General features: G+C 39.4%; 1 protein-coding gene across 2 annotated transcripts in view; it reads right to left on the bottom strand.

Annotated features, from left to right (window-relative positions):
* Nucleotides 1–21,194, bottom strand: part of LOC140191294 (adhesion G protein-coupled receptor E3-like) — a 133,526-nt gene extending 112,332 nt beyond the window's left edge. For both annotated transcript variants that reach the window (XM_072248568.1, XM_072248569.1), the window contains exon 1: nt 21,117–21,194. In XM_072248568.1, the coding sequence (XP_072104669.1) occupies nt 21,117–21,147 (31 nt within the window). In that variant the 5' untranslated portion in view covers nt 21,148–21,194. The remainder of the gene's footprint in view (nt 1–21,116) is intronic.
* Between the last annotated feature and the right edge of the window lie 1,366 nt (nt 21,195–22,560).

The raw sequence follows: 22,560 nt of genomic DNA, 5'->3' as shown, positions 1-22,560 counted from the left end.
CGTATATTTAAGGTAGAAGTTGATCATTTCCTGATTGGTTAGGGCATCAAAGGATATGACAAGAAGGCAGTTATTTGGGGTTGAGTGGGATCTGGGATCAGCCATGATGGAATGGCTAAATGGCCTAATTCTGCTCCTATATCTTATGGTCTTGGTGCAGATCAATTGTGTGTAGGTAGTTTAAATAGTTCGGCACAGACTATTTGGTCGGAAGGGCTTGTTTCTGTAATGTAACTTTCCCTGACTATGAGTCTTAAAGGCTGCACAATTCATCAATGCCTGCTGATTCTCCTTAGAGAGGGAAAGAGCAAAGAGCATTAAACATAGAAGAGCACAGAACAGGAACAGGCCATTTAGAAACACAGAAAACCTACAGCACAGTACAGGCCCTGCAGCCCACAAAGTTGTGCTGAACATGTCCTTTCCTGAGAAATTACTTAGGGTTACCCATAGCCCTGCATTTTTCTGAGCTGCATATGCCTGTCCAGGAGTCTCTTAAAAGACACTATCATATCTGCCTCCACCACCATTGCCGGCAGCCCATTGCACACACTCACTACTGTCTGCGTAAAAAACTTATCCCTAACATCTCCACTGTACCTTCTTCCAAGCACCTTAAAACTGTGCCCTCTCATGCCAGCCATTTCGGCCCTGGGAAAAAGCCTCTGACTATCCACACGATCAATGCCTCTCATCATCTTATACACCTCTATCAGGTCATCTCTCATCCTCTGTCACACCAAGGAGAAAAGGCCGAGTTCACTCAACTCATTCTCATAAGGCATACTCCCGAATCCAGGCAACATCTTTGTAAATCTCCTCTGCACCCTTTCTTGGTTTCCACAATTTGGCTCACAATGTTGCTCAAAAGCAAATCAAAGCACCCAAATACTAATCCTTCCTACCTACTCCAAGACCATATCCCTCTTCCTTACACCTATGTGCCTACCTAAATGTCTCTTAAAAACCTTCAATATATTTGCCTCTACCACTATACCAGGAAGTGCATTATGGACATCCGGCTCTCTGAGTAAAAAATTTACCCCTCATATCCACATTGAACCTACCCCCTCTCACCTTCAATGCATGCCCTCTGGTATTAGACATTTCAACCCTGGGAAACAGATACTCTGTGTCCACTCTATCTATCCCTCTCAGACGCTTGTTAACCTCTTTCTGTCATGGTCCCGTATGGCAATTCCCCACCTTCCTATTACCTCAGTAATTAAGCCTCAATCCCCTTGTCTAATTTCCAATCATTCCCAGTTCCACTAATTGCACACACCTGTCTTCTATCAGTAAATGCAGGATAAAAACTCTGTAATCACAACAAGGAGCTGCCAGTTTGTTGGTTGACTCTTGTATGAGTAACCTGGTTTCATGGTTCTTTAGGACTATCAGTTCTAAGTTCTGCATCATTTTCCTGGATTCTTTATGTGAACCTTTGTCCCTATGTAATGACTCTCCTGGATATCTATTCCATGCTCGCGCCTGTGCTATTGCCTCTCAATCCTGCCTCTGTGCCTGTGTCCAGCACTTGGGTTCCCCTGCGGCTATGGCCTTGCAACTCTTTCAGATCTCCCCTCAGCCTTCTAAATTCCAGTGAGTACAGACCCAGAGCTATCACACATTCCTCATATGATAACTTTTTATTCCCGGAATCATCTTTGTGAACTGCTTCTGGATGCTCTCTAATGTCAGCACATCTTATCTTCGATGAGGAACTCAAAACTGTTCACAATACTCAGGTGAAGCCTCACCAGTGCCTTATAAAGCATCAGCATTACATCCCTGCTCAGGTATTCAAGACTTTTTGCAATACATGCTAACATTGCATTTGCCTACTTCACCACCAATTCATCTTGCAAGCTAATCTTTAGGGTGTTCTGCGAAAGGACTTCCAAGTCTCTTTGCATCTCAGATTTTTGGACTTTCTCCCAGTTTAGAAAATAGCATGCACATTTATTTCTACTAGCAAAGTGTATGACATTGTATTTCATTTGCCACTTTCTTGCCCATTCTCCTAATCTGTCTAGATCCTTCTGCTGCCTACCTGTTTCCTCAACACTACTTGCCACTCCACCTTAGGGGACCCAACACTTCTTCGTCCTTGACCTCTAAACATACTAATACATTTATACATGCAACGCTGATCTCCAGGTCCTCCATATCCTTTTCCTTGGTAAATACTGAAGCAAAGTATTCAATAAGTGCCTCACTCACATTCCCTTCATCCAATCAAAAGAGCTTTTGGAGATAATCCTAATTAAAGTAATGAAACTGGTGGTTACCTCTGTTTAATGTACAATAATCCATGAGTAATAAACAGTGAGGTTGGTAGAATTTGATAAGGTCCCTTAGACCATGGGACCATAAGACATAGGAGCAAAATTAGGCCATTTAGACATTCAGTCTGCTCAGCCATTCCATCATGGATAATCCTGGATCCCATTCAACCCCATACACCTCTATTCTTGCCATATCCTTTAATGCCCTGACCGATCAGGAAATGATCGACTTCATCTTAAATATTTCCATGGTCTTGGTCTCCACCACAGTCTGTGGCAGGGCATTCCACAGATTTACTACTCTCTGGCTAATAAAATTCCTCCTTACAGAGACAACACAAAGAATACTCAAGGTGAGTTACGTAAAAACAGATCTACTTTCCAGTGAAAGAGAGAATATAGGACTTAGAACAGTACAGCACAGTATAGGCCGAATCTTTTAAGTCTCTCCAAGTCACGTAGCTCTCCATAATTTTTATTTATGTACTTATCTAAGAATTTCTTTGACATCCCTAATATATCTGCCTCCACCACTACCATAGGCAGTTACACGCTTTCTAAACCAAACCCTAACCTCTGACAAAACCCCAGATTCTTTCCTCCAATGATCTTAAATGTATGTCCTCCTGTGTTCATCATTGCTACCCATGGAAAAATTCTCTGGCTGTCCACTCTATCTATGCTTCTAATCATCTTATATATCTCTATTGAGTCTCATCTCATTCTCTATCACTCCAAAGAGAAAAGCCCTAGCTCATTGAACTATTGCCTATAAGACATGTTCTCTAACATAGGCAACATCCTGATAGATCTCCTCAGCGCCTTTCCTAAAGCTTCCATATTCTTTTTATAATGATTGACCAGCAGTGAACACAATATTCCAAGTCTGTTTTAACCAGAGTTTTATATTGCTGCAACATGACTTCCATAACGCATTGAGACCATGAGACAGAGGAGCTGAATTAGGTTATTTGGCCCATTGAATCTACTCTGCCATTCACTCATGGCCAATCCTTTTTCCCCTCCTCAGCCCCACTCCCTGGCCTTTGATGTCATGTCCAATCAAGAACCTATCAAGCTCTATCCTAAATACATGCAACAACCTGACCACCGCAGCTGCCTGTGGTAATAAATTTAACAATTTCACCACCATCTGTCTAAAGAAATTTCTCCACATTTTTGTTTTAAATGGAGGCACCTCTACATTGAGGCTGTGCCCTCTTGTCCTATACTCCACCACCGTGGGAAACATCCTTTCCACATCTACTCTGTCTAGGCCTTTCAACATTTAAAGATGTTTCAAGAGCTGCGAGACCAACAGCTGCTAGATGTTTCTCATGCATAAACCCTTTCATTCCTGGAATTATTCTTGTGAATTTTCTCTGAACCCTCTCCAATGTCAGTATATCCTTCCTAAAATAAGGAGCCCAAAACTGCACACAATACTCTAAGTGTGGTCTCACGAGTGCCTTATAGAGCCTCAACATCGCATCCTTGCTGTTATATTCAATACCCCTAGAAATGAATGCCAACATTGCATTTGCCTTCTTCACCACCGACTCACCTGGAGGTTAACCTTCAGGTATCCTGCACAAGCATTCCAAGTCCCTTTGCATCTCCCCATCTAAATAATAGTCTGCCTGTTTATTTCTTTCACCACTTTCCAACATAGTATTTCATTTGCCACTTCTTTGCCCATTCACCTGAACTATCTAAGGCTCTCTGCAGGCTCTCTGTTTCCTCAACACTACCCGCTCCTCCACCTATCTTTGTATCATCAGCAAATTTAGCCACCAGTGAGTCTTACTTCAGTGGTTGGTAAGTTGACGGAGAAGATCCTGAGAGGCAGGATTTATGAACATTTGGAGGGGTATAATATGATTAGGAATAGTCAGAATGGCTTTGTCAAAGGCAAGTCGTGCCTTACGAGCCTGATAGAATTTTTTGAGGATGTGATAGTCGTATGGGCCCAATGGACCACTTTAAATTGTAGGAGAAAGTGGCAAGCACATAACGATGAAGTGTTAACCAATTTAAAAATTTGATTCCAAGTTTCCTCAGAAATTGAGGTCTGTAAATCTTGTTCCCAAAGATATTTAATTTTATTTAAAGGAACACTTTTTATTCCTAGCAGCATATTATAAATATTAGATATAGATCCATTATAAAAAGGTTTCAAATTAAAGATTACATCTTGTAGATTCTTATCAGGACTTTTAGGAAATGTACTTATTTGGGATCGTAAAAAATCTCTTATCTGTAAGTATCGAGAAAAATGAGTTTTGGGTAAACTATATTTAGTTGACAGTTGTTCAAATGACAAAAGACTTCCATCTACAAACAAGTACTGAAAGCATTTAATACCTAATCTATCCCATTTTTTAAAAGCCACATCAATCATAGAGGATTTAAAAAAATAATTAGAAAAGTTGGGACTCGTAAGAGAAAATCTCAATAATCCAAAGTATTTTTGGAATTGTATCCAAATTCTCACAGTGTGCTTAACTACCAGATTATCAGTTAACTTACTCAGAGACATAGGGAGTGAGGATCCAAGAAGAGAAATAATAGAGAATTTATTAACAGAGTTAGCTTCTAAAAAAATGCACGTCGGGCAATCCTCAGGATTTATGTAATATAACCAGAATGTAAGATTTCTTATATTAACTGCCCAATAATAAAATTTAAAGTTTGGTTAGGCTAATCCTCCATTCTTTTTATCTTTCTGAAGATGAATTTTGTTTAATCTGGAATGCTTATTCTTCCAGATATAAGAAGATATAATAGAGTCAAAGGAATCAAAAAAGGATTTAGGAATAAAAACTGGCAATGCCTGAAAAAGATAGATAAATTTAGGTAATATATTCATTTTGATAGAGTTGATTCGACCAATCAGCGATAACGAAAGAGGAGACCAATTTGATAGTATCCTTTTTATGTGATTCAATAGGGTAAGAAAATTTTCTTTAAATAGACACTTACAGTTTTTAATGATTGTTACACCTAAGTAGGTAAATTGGTTTCTTACAATTTTAAAAGGAAGTTTAGAATTTGTTGGTATCAAATTGTTCAAAGGAAAAAGTTCACTTTTATATAGGTTTAACTTATAACCTGAGAACTGGCTAAAACAGGAGAGTAAAGAAAGCACATGAGGTAATGAAGTCTCAACATTAGAAATAAATAGCAGCAGATCATCAGCAGGCAGCAAGACTTTATGAATAGTGTCTCTCCTTAAAATACCAGTGATATCATTAGATTCTCAAAAGGCAATGGCTAAGGGTTCTAAGGTCAGATCAAAAAGCAGAGGGCTCAACGGACAGCCTTGTCTATTGCCACGTTGAAGCTTGAATGGTTTGGAATTATGAGAGTTAGTGATAACCCTAGCGGAAGGAGCTAAATAAAGTAATTTAATCCATTGAATGAAAACGGGTCCAAAATTGAATTTTTCTAAAGTTTTAAATAAATAATTCCATTCAACCCTGTCGAAAGCTTTCTCAGCATTTAGGGATACCACACATTCCGATATCATATTAGAGGGAGAATAAATAACATTTAATAACTGAGTAATATTAACGTGAGAATTATCAGAAAGTACAGATGGTAAAATATTTTCAATCCTATGGGCCAAAACTTTTGATAGGATCTTAGTATCAACATTAAGAGATTGGTCTATAAGAAGAGCATTCAGTTGGATCCTTATTCTTTTTAAGAATAAGAGAAATGGAAGCCTCATAAAAAGATTGAAGGTGTCTGCCTGACTTAAAAGAATCCAAAAAAGCTGAACATAAATGAGGTATAAGCAGTAAGGAAAAGGACTTGTAAAATTCTCCAGAAAATTCGTAAGGACCCGGAGCTTTCCTCAAATGTAATGAGCGCATAGCCTCGACAATTTCCTCAAAATAAACAGGTTGATCCAGCAACTTTCTGTTGGCGGCAGAAATTGTCGGAATGTTTGGTTGATCTAAAAAAATTTTCATTACAGTGTTATCCTTGGAAGATTCAGAACTATAAATTTAAGAGTAAAATTCTCTGGAAGTATCATTTATTTCTAAGTAATCAGTTGTCCTATTACCATTAGCTTTGCATATTTCTTTAATCTGTTGTTTAGCTATAAAGGTTTTAATTTCATCAGCCAATAATTTACCTGTTTTATCTTCACGAATATAAAATTTACTTTTATCTTTTAGGAGTTGGGCTTCAATTGGATAAGTTAAAAGGAGATCATATTTAAGTTTTAATTTCAACACGTCTTTTATATAAGGCAGGTTCTGGAGCCAAGACATACTCTTGGTCTAACTGTTTCAGCTGCTTCCTCAAATCACTTCTCTCTTTATTAGCTTTTTTTCTTAATATTTGCAGTATAAGAAATAATTTGTCCTCTAATATACGCCTTAAAGGTATCCAATCTGATAAGACGAGAAGTCTCCTCTAACGTATTCTCTTCAAAAAAAAAGTAATTTGTCTCTCCATAAACTTCAAAAAATTTTATCAGATAACAAAGTTAGATTAAATCACCAAAATCTATTTGTTTGAAGAAGACCAGGGAGATTTAAAGATAGAAACATAGGAATGTGATCTGAATCAGCAATCTCTTTATATTCACAGGATCGAACTAATAGAATCGTTTGGCTATCAATGGAAAACAATCAATCCTGGAATATGTATGATGGACATGAGAGAAAAACAAATATTCCTTGTCTACTGGATGAAAAAAACACCAAGCATCAATAATACCACATTTCATTAAAAAAGATTTAATAAACACAGCTGATTTATTTGGTATCATTGGTTTAGAAGATGAATGATCTAAAACTGGATCTAAGCAACAATTAAAGTCTCCACCCATCACCAATGAGTACAGACTTAGATATGGAAAAAAAAAGAGAAAAAAATGCTCAAAGAAACTTGGGTCATCTATATTCAGAACATATACATCGGCAAATACCATTAATTTGTTATTTAGTTTCCCTGATACTATAACAAAACACCCATTTGTATCAGAAATTACATTGTGTTGAACAAAGGGAACTTTATTATCTATAAGGATCGAAACTCCACTAGCTTTGGACTGAAACGAGGAATGGAAATGAAACTCTCTCATTCGATTAAAAATGCATGAATTGTCACACTTACGTATATAGGTTTCTTGAAGAGAAACAATTGGTACCTTAAGTTTTTTAATATAGGCAAAAATCTTATTTCTTTTCACGGGATGATTTAGCCCTTTCATGTTGAAACTAAATAATTTAATACTTTGATCCATGTTAAAACTATTTCTAGGAAAGGTTAAAGTAGGAATCAGAAAAATATAAATTAAACCCAAATAATAAACCTTGAGATATATTAGCTAAGCAACATAGTTGACTAAATTCTCAAATCAGCTTCAAGAAAAAAGAACTTCCCATCCCCCACCCTCCTCCCAAAGAGAGAAACTTGGTCAAAGAATAACCGCTATCTACTTTCCCTAAACATATTCCCTTAGAAAGCCCGTTGGAACCGCGCCAAAGAATTCAAGGTTATTTACTGTTCCAACCAAGGCTAAATAATATACAGTGGAAAACAAGCTTAGACAGGTTTATCAAACAGAAATAGCAATTATCCATACTGAGAAATATTAAAGTCATTTTTTGAATATAGAGTATTTCTGTTTTTGCAAGATTTTTAATCAATTCAATATATGTATACAGTCATTTTTTTAAGTCCAAATATTCTTGCGCCCGCTCCTTCATATAAAACCATTTAAATGATCCATTTTCCAATGTAATTCTAAATCGAGCCGGAGAACGAAGGGAGGGTTTAAAATTTTGGCTATATAGCTCCACCATAACTTTTTTAAACTTAACACGTTCTGCCATAACTTCTGATGAAAAGTCTTCAACAATACGAATCTTTTGATCTTGGTAGTCAATCATACCTTTTCCACGGGCAGCACAAATCAGACGATCCTTTATTTGAAATTCATGGAACCATATAATGACTGATCTTGGTTTTGATTTTGAAGTCAATCCTTACATACTCGACCTGTGGGCATGATCAATCAAAGGCAGAGACTTTATAATATTGGGGAAAATTCTATCAAAAGGTTTGCAAAGAATTCTTTAGGATTATCTCCTTCCATTTGTTCTTTAAGTTTGTAAGTTGTTCCTTCTACTTCTGTTTTCCAAATCAATAATCTTCTGTCTCATTATTTCGTTGGACTTCGATTGTTTTTCATACAGCTTTTGCATATCATCCATTCTCTCGTCCAGTAAAGTAATAACATCTCCATATACCTTTATCTTCTTATCATGCTCAGTTAGAATTGCTTGAATAACTTCTGGTTTCATACCTATTTGTTTAATTTCAGCGATGATTTCTTTTCTGAACAGTTGAAACTCCTCAGTAAGCTTTTGAATTGAGCCTGTAATGGCTTCCAAAGCTGCTTTGGTAGTCACAGTAAAATAATATCCCATCTAACAGTAGTATTTCAAAAGGTTGGAGAGAAAAGTAAGTAAATTAGGAGCACCAGGAAAGAACTGTTACTCCGTCAGCAGCCAGCAGACAAATCCCCTCTCTGCTTTCTACTGATCAGCCAATGCTTCATCCATGCTAGTAACCCCCTGTAATTCTATAGGATCTTGCTAATCAGCCTCATGTGCAGCACCTTGTCAAAGGCCTTCTGAAAATCCAAGTACAGCATATATACTGCATCTCCTTTGTCTACCCTACTTTCCTCAAAAAAATTTGCAGTAGGTTAGTCAGGCAGGATTTTCCTTTCGGGAAACCATGCTGGCTTTGGCCAATCTTGTCATGTGCCTCCAGGTATTCCATAATCTCATCCCTAACAATCAATTCCAACAACTTCCCAACCACTGATGTCAGGCTAACAAGTCTATAATTTCATTTCTGCTGCCTCCCACCCTTCTTAAATAACAAAGTAACATCTGCAAATTTTCCAGTTATCTGGTACAATGCCAGAACCTATCAATTCTTGAAAGATCATTGCTAGTGCTTCTGCAATCTCTCCAGCTACTTCCTTTCAAACTTGAGGGTGCATTCCATCAGGTCCAGGGATTTATCCACCCTCAGACCATTAAGCTTCCTGGGCACCTTTTCAATCATAATTTTCACCTAGTTTTCACATACCTCACTGCCCTAACACTGTTGAATATCCGGTATACTGCAGATGTCTTCCACTGTGAAGACTGATTCAAAATACACATTCAGTTCCTCTGCCATCTCTGCATCTCTCATTACAATATTCCCGGCATCATTTTCTAATGGTACTATATCTACCCTCTTTTACCCTTTATATACTTGAAAAAGCTTTTACTGTCTTCTTTGATATTAGTTGCCAGCTACCTTTCATAATTCATCCTTTCCTTCCTAATGACCTTCTTAGTTTCCTTCTGCAAGTTTTTACAACCTTCCCAATCTTCTATCTTCCCACTGGCTTTGGCTTTCTTGTATGCCCTCTCTTTTGCTCTTATTTTGGCTCTGACTTCACTTGTCAGCCACGGTTGTGTCCTTCTTCCATTCAAAAATTTCTTTTAATTTGGAATATATCTATCTTGCACTTCCCTCATTTTTCGCAGAAACTCCAGCCATTGCTGCTCTACTGTCCTTCCTGCTAGTGTCTCTTTCCAGTCAACATTTGCCAGTTCCCTTCTCATGCCATTGTAATTTCCTTTATTCCACTGAAATACTGACACATTGGAATTTACTTTCTCCTTCCCAGACTTCAAAGTGAACTTGGTCATATCGTGATCACTGTTCCCTAAGGGTTCCTTAACTTTAAGCCTCTTATCACCTGCAGGTCATTGCTCAACATCCAATCCAGCATAGCCGATCCTCTAGTGGGCTCAACAACAAGCTTTCTAAAAGGCATCCCTTCGACATTCTGCAAATTCTCTCTCTTGAGGTCCAGTACTGGCCTGGTTTTCTCAATCCACTTTCATGTTAAAATCCCCAACAATTATCATAACATTGCCCTTCTGACATGCCTTTTTTATCTCCAGCTGTAATTTGTAATCCACATCCTAGCTGCTGTTTGGAAGTCTGTATATAACTGCAATTAGGATCCTTTTACCTTGCCATTTCTTAACCCAACCCATAGAGATGCTACACCTTCCAATCCTATGTCATCCCTTTCTAATTTGCCGTGCTCACCACTGATTCTACCTACAAGTTAAATTTCAGGGTGTTCTGCAAAAGTCCTTTTGTATCTCAGAATTTTGTCTTTCTCCCCATTTAGAAAATAGTCTGTACATTTATTTTTACCACCAAAGTTCATGACCATGCATTTTCTAAAACTGTATTTCATTTGCTTCTCCCTTGCCCATTTCCCTAATCTGGCTAAGTCCTTCTTCAGCATTGCTGTTTCCTCAACACTACCTTCTACTCCACCAATCTTCATATCATCTGCAAACTTGGCAACAAAGCCACCTACTCAATCATCTAAATCATTGATATACAACATAAAAAGAAGTGGTCCCAACAGCATTACCTGCAGAACAACACTAGTCACTGACAGCCAACCAGAAAAGGATCATTCTGTTGTCATTGGAGAGTGTCCAGAGGATGTTCACGAGGATGATAAGGGAATGAAGGGCTTAATATATGAGGAGCATTTGACAGCTTTCTATGTAGCTCCCTATATTTGCTCTTCAGAAACTCACCTTTTTTTCTAGCTATCTCATTGCTTCCAATATACTATGCCTTCTCGCTGCTCTCTATCCCCCTTAAGAATACTATAGACTCAATCTAGGATGTCAATGTCTAGATGTTAATGATCTAATATGTTACCTGGGAGGCACCATTCCATTTGAGAGTCTCTTTTATGTCCACAGAATCTCCTTTCTGTTCAGCTAACTATTGAATTCCCGATCACCACCACTATCTGGGAAATTATAGGCCGGTGAGTTTAACGTCAGTAGTAGGTAAGTTATTGGAGGGAGTACTAAGAGACAGAATCTACAAGCATTTGGATAGACAGGGGCTTATTAGGGAGAGTCAACATGGCTTTGTGCGTGGTAGGTCATGTTTGACCAATCTGTTGGGAGTTTTTCCAGGAGATTACCAGGAAAGTGGATGAAGGGAAGGCAGTGGATATTGTCTACATGGACTTCAGTAAGGCCTTTGACAAGGTCCCGCATGGGAGGTTAGTTAGGAAAATTCAGTTGCTAGGTATACATGGAGAGGTGGTAAATTGGATTAGACATTGGCTCGATGGAAGAAGCCAGAGAGTGGTGGTAGAGAATTGCTTCTCTGAGTGGAGGCCTGTGACTAGTGGTGTGCCACAGGGATCAGTGCTGGGTCCATTGTTATTTGTCATCTATATCAATGATCTGGATGATAATGTGGTAAATTGGATCAGTAAGTTTGCTGATGATACAAAGATTGGAGGTGTAGTAGACAGTGAGGAAGGTTTTCAGAGCCTGCAGAGGGACTTGGACCAGCTGGAAAAATGGGCTGAAAAATGGCAGATGGAGTTTAATACTGACAAGTGTGAGGTATTGCACGTTGGAAGGACAAACCAACGTAGAACATACAGGGTTAATGGTAAGGCACTGAGGAGTGCAGTGGAACAGAGGGATCTGGGAATACAGATACAAAATTCCCTGAAAGTGTCATCACAGGTAGATAGGGTCGTAAAGAGAGCTTTTGGTACATTGGCCTTTATTAATCGAAGTATTGAGTATAAGAGCTGGAATGTTATGATGAGGTTGTATAAGGCATTGGTGAGGCCGAATCTGGAGTATTGTGTTCAGTTTTGGTCACCAAATTACAGGAAGGATATAAATAAGGTTGAAAGAGTGCAGAGAAGGTTTACAAGGATGTTGCCAGGACTTGAGAAACTCAGTTACAGAGAAAGGTTGAATAGGTTAGGACTTTATTCCCTGGAGCGTAGAAGAATGAGGGGAGATTTGATAGAGGTATATAAAATTATGATGGGTATAGATAGAGTGAATGCAAGCAGGCTTTTTCCACTGAGGCAAGGGGAGAAAAAAACCAGAGGACATGGGTTAAGGGTGAGGGGGGAAAAGTTTAAAGGGAACATTAGGGGGGGCTTCTTCACACAGAGAGTGGTGGGAGTATGGAATGAGCTACCAGACAAGGTGGTAAATGCGGGTTCTTTTTTAACATTTAAGAATAAATTGGACAGATACATGGATGGGAGGTGTATGGAGGGATATGGGCTGTGTGCAGGTCAGTGGGACTGGGCAGAAAATGGTTCGGCACAGCCAAGAAGGGCCAAAGGGCCTGTTTCTGTGCTGTAGTTTCTATGGTTCTATGGTTCTATCCTCTTCTCCTCTTTCCCTTCTGTACCACAGAGCCAGAATTAATGCCAGAGATCTGTTCACTACAGCTTACCCATAGGTCATTTCCCTACCAAGAGAATTCAAAGTGGTGACAGAGGGGAATGGCCAAAGGGGGACTAGGCACTGTCTGTATATTATTTTCTTGAGAAAGTTGCAGTATGAGTGGTAGCCTCATTGAAAATGGAAATTTCCTTTAGAGTTCGATAAGCTGGAAGGAGGGCAAATATTTTGCCTGGCTGTGGAGTCTTTGAACTTTAGGTCAACAATATCAGAATAAGAGGTGACCTAAGTGAGCTGAAAAATAATTTCTTCACACAGATGACAATGGACTTGGAATGATTAATTCAGGCACATGAAAATTAATATAGAACATGGCACATCAACAATATGAAGATGATCTGCCATGAACTTGATGAAGAACAGAATAAAACAAGAGAAACACAGTGGTAAATCCTGGAACCAGAAGGAAAATTCAACAATGTGTTGAGTAGGATCAGTGTGGAAAAAGGAACTGTCAACATCTTGGATCAGGAGATGCATCAGGTCTGAGAGGAGAAATGGCCAGTACAAAAATGAGAGGGAGAGGGGTAGACGTAGGCCAGTGGTTTTTGGTGGATCAAGGAGGGGTGAGGACCCATACACTATGGGTGAAGTGTACGTGTGGTAGTTGGATTAAATTTGAAGAAAGAAGTGAATAAAAATGGTCTATGGGTGTTGGAGCTATGAACGAACATAGAGGAGTGGAATCAAAAGGTTCAATGGCAAAGGTTCAAAAGTTCATTTATTATCAAAGTATGTGTGCAGTACGCAATTTTGAGAAACACCTTTTCCAAATAGCCATGAAACAAAGAAAACTATGGAAGTCATCTGAAGAAAAACATCAACCCCGCAAAGAAATATAAATTGCACAATACCAACAAGAACATCACCCACCTCCATGCCGAAAATAAATCATGCAAATGGCTAGAACATCAATCCTCAAACCCCAACTCTCCCTCACACAAAAAAAAAACAAATCATGTCAAACGGCAACAAGTCAGTATGTATAAAAACACAGAAGATAATGAAAAACATATAACCGAAAGAGTCCATTTTGAACTACAGTTCACGGACCAACCATAAATTACAAAATTTTGGTAACATCCTTCAACAGCTTCAAGGGAGAGAGGGAGACACCAGTGGAACATAGAGGCTTTCCTTTGGGAGCAGTGAGCAAGAGGTCTATCACACAAAGACATTTATCCAGCATTAACGAGCGAGAGATGGGTAGTCGACTCTGAATTCTTGCTTGCCACCGCATTCGCCTCCATGTTCTTGAAGCTTTAATCAGCCAGTAACGGGGTCGATCATAGGTTCTCTCCCCAACTCTAAGCTTTTTCACTTTGAGACTGCTTGCCTCCCCGAATTTTCTCGGAGACATCAGAGATCTCTCCATCGAACTACAAACCGTAAATTGCAGGCTCTATAATTACCAGAAACACATCTAAAATAAAAGATGTAAAAGAAGTGAAATAGATAATTTTGTGGACTAAGTGGAAGATGTCACCAGAGGAAGCATTATGTGCTGGCACCATCTTGACAGGGTAGAGGAGAACCCATGAGGTGAGAATTACAAATATGTTCTTTCAAAGTCTGACTACCTATTTTTGTTGGACTCAGCAATGCCCACCAGGAGGTAGTACAGTCCATGAACTGAGGTTTAGATGGTGAAGCTATTCAATGTGTTGGTGCTTTCACAGCTTCTTTCCTGAGAATTTTACAGTATGTTAAGTGCCTGAGCACTGAGTTATTGTGTTACAAATACAGTTATACATAAATTTGAGATCGATGCCTTTCCAAAATACCAGAGTCTGCACCGTCAACTACACATTTATACTAATATTATAGTATACCCTTTTCTTGAATCCTTCCTATAGGCCACCAATTTCCCTCAGTTTCTACCATTCACCCACACACTAGGACTAATTTACAGTGGCCTGTTAATTTACTAACCAGCACATAATTGGGATGTAAGATTAAACTTGAGCCTTCAATCAAGGTTTCACCAGGGTCACTTGGCTCCAGATCTTATCACAACTTTGTTCTAAACATGAACATTGAAGCTGAATTCCAGTAATATAAAACTTTAAATTTTCCCATGATACACCTTATGCAGGTTAACTTTGATATTATTCCTCTAGTGAACTACATCAATAAGATATGATTAACATTATTGAGATATGAGTAACTTCTCAATTTCACATTGGGGATGAGCAGGAATGAGATTAAGAATAGAATAATGGTGGATTTTACCTTTCCTTAACACTACAGGCTTACTAATTTGTTCTGAACACATATCTAATGTGCTTTACTCCATCCATCAAGGCTTGCTCCACCCAGATGTGATTGTCTTAAAATGGCCTCTGAGCAGCCTATCAGCGAAACCAATGACTACCTATCTTATCACTGTGATCCACATTCTTAGCAGTAACTGAACATCTAGATAAAGGTAGCACTTAAGCACAAATTTTTGTAACAAGCCAGGAGGCTATTCTACGTCAACATGGTCACCAACCTTTGACTTGCTTTGGCTCTTATGAACAAACCTAATGTCATGGTGGATGTGCAAATATTTGGTACAAATGATAAGAAATTGCTTTGTGAAATGACTTGTATGGAAAACTGGCACTTCATTATGGGAAGATTTAATGAAATTGTTCAAAACCACAAACGTTTTGGGAGAATGGATAGAGGGAGGCACCTTCCTGTGGTTGGTAGGTATGGAAGTATAATAACTGGGACAGATAAGGAGAATTCAGTTTGGAATGAATTGCTTAGAAGGACAGCAGAAACAGATTAAATGGCAAGCTTTCAATAGAAACAAAACATTGTCTCAAAAGCATCAGGGCTGTGAAGCACAAGTAGGAGAGTGGAAAGATGGACAGAGAGACACAGTTGGGGATAGGACCAGACACCAGGTGGGAATAGGGCCAGGAGGAGAACTCTCTGAAGGACGAGAGAGACTAAGGGAGCCATGATGGAATGGCTGAACAATGATCTAACTAGTAACAGTATATTGGATGGATTTGTGTATTTGTGTATTTTATGAGTCAAAGCACACTGAAGGTCGGTGACACGTAGGTTGACACAATAGAGTTTCACATAACCTGAACCAAAAAGCAGAGGTGGGAAGTTGTAAATAAGGAACTAGAAATGTGAGATCTGGGGCCCAGGGATGATTTAGGGTGGGAGGGAATAAGAGTCGAAGGAGTCAGTGAGAATGAGGAGAGCTGTGGTGGTGTTGCTGCCAACGGGAGGGTGAAGGGAAGTAGGAGATGCCTGCCAGAGAATGTTGACATCTGGATCTAGTACCTGCAGAATTTCTTCTGTATCTTGTATCCAGTGTTTTCATAAGTGGGCTGCTGACATTCAGTTTGTCTAAGAAATGTCCCAAATGGTTACCAAAAAATAGTGTCAGAGGTCAAATCCTCTTGGTTCAGTACAGTATCTCGGACAGCTAGCAACTGCTTGCAAAAGGCTCTCTGAGGTGGTGGTATGCAAATGGAACTGCAAGCACAAAGTGAAATGTGTTCTGCTGCTGGGATAATTGCCCAGGAGATCAGACTTTGCAATCTCTTGTACTCTGACTAATGAAGGTTCAAAGAGAGTGTGGGGAGCACTTGCAAGGAGGAGGGAATAACTTGGTTCTACGGAGTATATTCTCCTTGCAGTGAAATCACACAGTCAAATTTCTGGATCCAAAAACAAACTCACATCAGTCACATCAGTTTGTGTTGGTAAAAGGAAAATCAATCAACTTTTTGCTACTTTCATTTCTGCCATACTTCCCCTCTCCTGAACCCTGTGACCCTGTCAAATGGTGCTGTCAGAAGGTACAGCCTGGCCAATTCCAGTTTCTACTTCAGTCATGTGACCATTTGTCCCAGTGGAAACGACTGCAGTGCATATCAAACATGGAGTCTAGAGTCATGGAGTCATAGAACACTACAGCAGAGGAACAGGCCCTTCAGCCCATCTAGTCTATACTGAACTATTAATCTGCCTAGTCCCATTGACATGCACCCTGATCATTGCCCTCCATACACCTTTCATCCATGTACCTATCAATATTTCTCTTAAGTGTTAAAATTGAACCCCCAAACAGAACTTTGCTGACAGCTTGTTCCATACTCTCACCATGCTCTGAGTGAAGAAAAACCCCTTTATGTTCCCCTTAAACATTTCACATTCATCCTTACCCATGGTGACCATCCACGCAGTGCTGGAGTATCTGAGACTAGAATTAAGACACAGTATAGAGACTGAGGTGAGGACAGGATTCTAAACTCGATGCTTAATGAGAATCTAAAGCAGAGCTGATGGTTGAGCACTGAATCTCAGTTCAGATGCTTTCTAAATATTAAAATCCTGGTGCCAAAACATGGTCACTAATCATCAGAATGGGCCTGAATCTTTTAAAGGGGACACACCAGTTAGCCATATTCTGGATAGTCGGAGTGTCTAAGCTCCGGAGCTGGTGCAGTTGGGTGCATATCATAGCACCCATGACCTCTGGTTGTAGTCTCACCCAAACTCAATGCATGCCTAGTTGCATTTACCTCATAATTAACCTCAATCAAATCTTCCCACAATCTATCATATTCTAGGGAATAAAGATTCAAAGATTCAAAGTACATTTATTATCAAAATACAGTATACAGCCCTGAGATTCATCTTCTCCACAAACAGCCATGAAACAAAGTGTCCGTATGTTATGTTGAAATTCTATAAGACATTATTATACTATTATGGAGCTCGCTCAAGGAATAAACATCAAACCTCCCCCATGCACAAAAGAAACACACAAATAGCACAATTAGCAACAAGAAAGCAACTTGACAAGAAAGTCAAGTGAGGCTTCGTGGCCTCAAGACCACACGCTTTGCTCGAAAATACTCCCAGAGACAGTGAAGTGTCAGTTTGCTCAAATGGCCCAAAAACACACCACCTAAGTGTTGATCTCAGGCTCCAACAGTAGCAGAACCACATTCGATAGAAAGAGAAGATGTAAAGGAAGTGAAAGAAGTAGCTTTGTGAATTGTCTGAAGGATGCTGCTCTTAATCACGTTGTCCACTGGCACTATCTTCTTTAGGATCAAACCTTTCCCTACAACTCAGGTCCTTGAGACCCAGCAGCATCTCTGTAAATTACCTGTGCACCTTTCAATCCTATTTACACATTTCCTGTAGGTAGGTGAGTAAAACTGCACACAATATTCCAAATTAGGTCTTGCCTATGATTTATAGAATTTCAACATAACATACTAACACTTGTACTTACTACATTAATTTATGAAGGACAATCTCTCAAAAGTTTTCTTTATGACCCTAACTACCTATGACACCACTCTTAAGGAATTATGGAACTATATGCCCAGATCCCTCTGTTCTACCACAATCCTCAGTGCCCTACCCCTCACCATGTAAGACCTATGCTGGTTGGTCTGCCCAACATTCAATATCACACATTTGTCTGCATTAAATTCTATCTACCATTTCTCAGCCAATTTTTCCAGCTGGTTCAGATCCTGCCACAAGCTTTGTTGCTTGCTGTAAACTACAGCCCAATCTTGGTGTCATCTGCAAACTTGCTGATCCAGTTTGCCATATTATCATCCAAATCATTGATACAGATGACAAGCTACAATGGACCTAGCACCAATCCTTGAAGCACCCCAATAGTTTCAGGCTTTCAGTCAGAGAGTCAACCACCCACAACTACTCGCTGGCTTCTTGCACGAAGCCAATGTCCAATCCAATTTCATACTTCATCTTGAATGCCAAGTGAGTGAAATACTTGACCTTGTCAAAGGCCTTGCCAAAGTCCATGTAGACAACATCCACTGCCTTGCCTTCTTGAACTCTGTAAGATTGGTTAGCCATGACTTACCACACACAAAGCCATATTGACTATCCTTAATCAGTCCCTATCTATCCAAATACTCATATATCTAGAATATCTTCCAATAACTTTGCTACTAATGATGCCCGGCTCACCAGCCTATAATTTCCTGGTTTACTTTTAGGGCCTTTTTTAAACAGTGGAACAACATTATCAATCCTCCAATCTTCCGGTACCCTACCTGTCACTAAAGATGTTTTAGATATCTCTACTAGGGCCCCTGCAATTTCCTTTTACTATTAATAATCTGTAGAAGCTCTCAGGGTTCTCCCTCCCTCTGTCTGCTCGAGCAGCCTCTTTTACCTCTTCTAAATTCCTTCTGAACTGTTATCCTGTATTTCTTACAGTCCTCAAGTACCTAATTTGTTCTTGTCTGCCTATATCTGTTATACACCGTCTTTTTCTTAAACAGGGTCTCAATATCTCTTAAAAACCAAGGTTCCATAAACCTGTTACCACTGCCTTTTATTCTGATGGGAACATACAAACTCGGTACAGTACTCTGAATATTTGACTTTTGAAAGCCTCCCACTTACCAAGCGTCCCTTTGCCATTAAACAATCTATCCAGACCACACTTGGACAGTCCTTGGGTGGGAAAGACTTGGAGAAGAATAGACCAAATGCAGGCAAATACAATTAGTGTAGATAAGCTGTAGGGTCAATATTGTTCGGAAGGCTGAAACATTTTTACCAAATCTCCTCTTAATTGCATTTAGCCTTTTCTCCTCCAAGTCTTTCCTATCCAAGGACTGTCCAAGCATCACTTAAAGATTGTAATTGCATCTGCTTCTACCATATTGCTTCAGATAACCAGCATCTTCTGTGTAAAATACTTACCTCTTAAATATTCTTTAAACTCCTCTCCCTCACCTTAAATCTATTTCCTTTTGTTCAAGACTCCATAGCCCTGTAAATAAAATTATACCTATCCTCTCAATCACTTATAATTTTATAAATCTCTATAAGGTCATCTCTCAGCCTTCAACGAGAGTAAAGTCAGCCTGTACACTCTCTCCTTGTAACTCTAGCCCACTAAGCCAGACAATATCCTGCTGAATCTCTCCTGCATTCTCCCTATTGCTACAATACTTCTGTAATGTGGCATCCAGAAATATGCATAATGGTCCAATGAAATATAATCGATGTTTTGTACAACTGCAACATGGCATCCAAACTTGTGCACTCAATGCCTCAGCCTATGAACACGTATACCAGTATACAAATACTTACAAGGGGTCCTGGGCTAAAAGTACCAAGGAGAAATTGAATTAAGAGAACATACAGATTTCCTGGTGGTCTGGAATCAGTCGAGTTTAAGGTGTGTTTCCTGCAGTCACACAAGGAATCATCCCAGAGTCTCAGCAAAAGTGGTCTGATGTGCTGAGCAGCCAGATGTGATCCATTTCATCAATTAACTAGCAAAACATGTAGGATTCACTCACATTTTCTCTATCCTCTGGGTATAGAAGGTGCTGCTGTTACTGACAGAACAGAGAAATCCCTTTGACTGGCCATCATGCAAATTGAATCTACTCCCATCTGTCTGCATGTAATCATTATCCCTCTGGTTCACATGTGTGGCTGAATGTATTGGTTTTCACCACCTCTCCTGGCAGCACTTTCAATGTACTCACTACTGTTTGTTAATAAAAACTTGCCCCACAATCACTTTAAAATTTTTCCCTATCATCATAAAGTTATGCCCTTTAGTACTTGTCATCAACACCCAGGAAAAAGATTTTGTTCTATGTATGCCATTCATGACATTATAAACTTCTGTCAGGTCTCCCTTCAGCATGCAATGCTCAAGAGGAGACAACCCAGTGACAATGAACAATTACACCAACACATCGCGCAGACAATATACATGTCATGTGAATTCAATTTATTCCAATTCCAATGACAAAATAGGATCAAATAGTTTTTTAAACTTAGTTTAGTCTAAAATGTTCTTGTACTCATAACTGAGACTTTACAGTTGAAATTGACCACTTTGTGAATATTTTACAATAAGATACAATCAAAATGAGAGGGAAAACTGCTTAACCTGTGGGCTTCTCGGAGACTGCTCAGATCGGCACTCATTGTCTCCCAGTCACTTCCGCCACTGTACATATGAAATGATTGCTATTTTTAGCCCACAGAAGTGTTCAGACAGCTGGTGGAAACATTCACACGTTAAATAAAAACTGTGGAAAATGGAGTATGCAGAAATGCCGTGATCTTGGTATGAGGTGCTAGAGAAAAAATATAACCACAAAAATACAAAAAGTTAGCATGAAGGAATGAAGAGAGAAAAGGAAGTCTGAAAGAAGCAAAGAGTAAGGGCATAAACATTCACACCAAAGATTGCAGAGCCATGTCAAAGTCTAATTATTTAATATATTTTAGAGAAAAGGAAGGAATGATTTCTTAAACAGATAAGGCAAGGGGAATTGTATACTTATGAGATTGACAGTGAGAGGAAGGTCAAACAAGAAAATTAATCATTCATACAGAAAAAAGTACTAACTTTACATGTCTAAAAATGGTAAAACACTGTGTTACACAGTAAGCTTTCTGAAATCAATTTCACATAACATACCAAGCATAAGGTAGCTGTATCCCAATGGCATGGTGTTCTCAAAAGTGTCGAACTGTAACTGTACAGTGGTAATCTCACTCCGGTACTGTTCTCTTCCTGTTCATGCCACTGAGATCATTTGGTAGAATTTCAACAGATGAAGTCACAGACACATCCAAATGGGGGAAGAGAGAAACCCAGCTTCTGCCTGCCTCCCATGCTCCACTGACTTTAAATCTACGTATGAATTCAAATCTGGAGCATACTCTTGAGATCCTGCAACATCTCATTGTACTCATATACTCCGAATTCTGGAAATCCTTGGTTGGCAATACCTATTTTCCAAATCTGCTTATGGCATGATAGATGATTGATTAGATATGTGATTGACGTGCATTAAAATGAATAAAAAGTTTCATAGAGCATAGTACTGGAACAGGCCCTGCAGCCCACGAAGTTGTGCCAAAACAGCTAAACAGCAAATCAAAAAACACAAACACTAATCCCATCTACCTACACAACGTTCATTTCCCTCCATCTTCCACACATTCATGTGCCTATCTAAATGTCTCATGTATTTGCCTCTACCACCATATCAGGCAGCACATTCCAGGCATCCCCTTTGAACTTACCCACTCTCACCTTCAATGCACGCCCACTGGTATTAGACATTTCTAACCAGGGGAACAGATACTCCCTCACTACTCTATCTATGCGTCTCATACTCTTTTAAAACTCCAGCGGATCTCCCCTCAGACATCACTACTCCAGAGAAAGCAACCCAAGTTGATCCAACTTTTCATGATAGCACATACCCTCTAAACCAGGCAGCATACTGATAAATCTCTTCTCCACCCTCTCCAAAGCAGCATTCTTCCTATTGTGAGGGGACCAGAACTGTATTCAATACTACAAAGGTGGCCAAAGCAGAGTTTTACAAAGTTGCAACAATACCTCCTGACTTTTGAACTCAATGCTTGCATTCCAAAAGCCTTGCGAACAGGAAAGATTCTTGCCTGGATAAAGCAGTGGCGGATTGGCAGGAGGCAAAGGTTTGGAACAAAGGAAGCCTTTTATGGTTGGCTGTTGTTGACAAGTGGTATTCTACAGGGGTCTGTGTCAGGACTGATTTCTTTTTACATTACATGTCACTGATTATGTTAATGGAATTAATGGCCTTGTTGGAAAGTTTGCAAATGATATGATGATAGGTGGAAGGGCACATGGTTTTGAAGAAGTAGTGAGGCTACTAAAGGACTGGGACAGATTGGGAGAATGGGCAAAGAAATGCACATGGAATACAGTAAGGGGAAGTGTATAGTCATGCACTTTGGTAGAAGAAATGAAAGGGTTGACAATTTTCAAGTGCAAGGGACTTGGGAATCTTTGTGCAGGATTCCCTAAAGGTTAACTTGCATGTTGAGTCTGTGGTGGGGAAGGCAAATGCAATGTTAGCATTCATTTC

The sequence above is a fragment of the Mobula birostris genome, chromosome 32 (assembly GCF_030028105.1).
Source record: "Mobula birostris isolate sMobBir1 chromosome 32, sMobBir1.hap1, whole genome shotgun sequence".
Classification (NCBI taxonomy): Eukaryota; Metazoa; Chordata; class Chondrichthyes; order Myliobatiformes; family Myliobatidae; genus Mobula; species Mobula birostris.
This window is presented reverse-complemented; position numbering and strand designations above follow the sequence as displayed.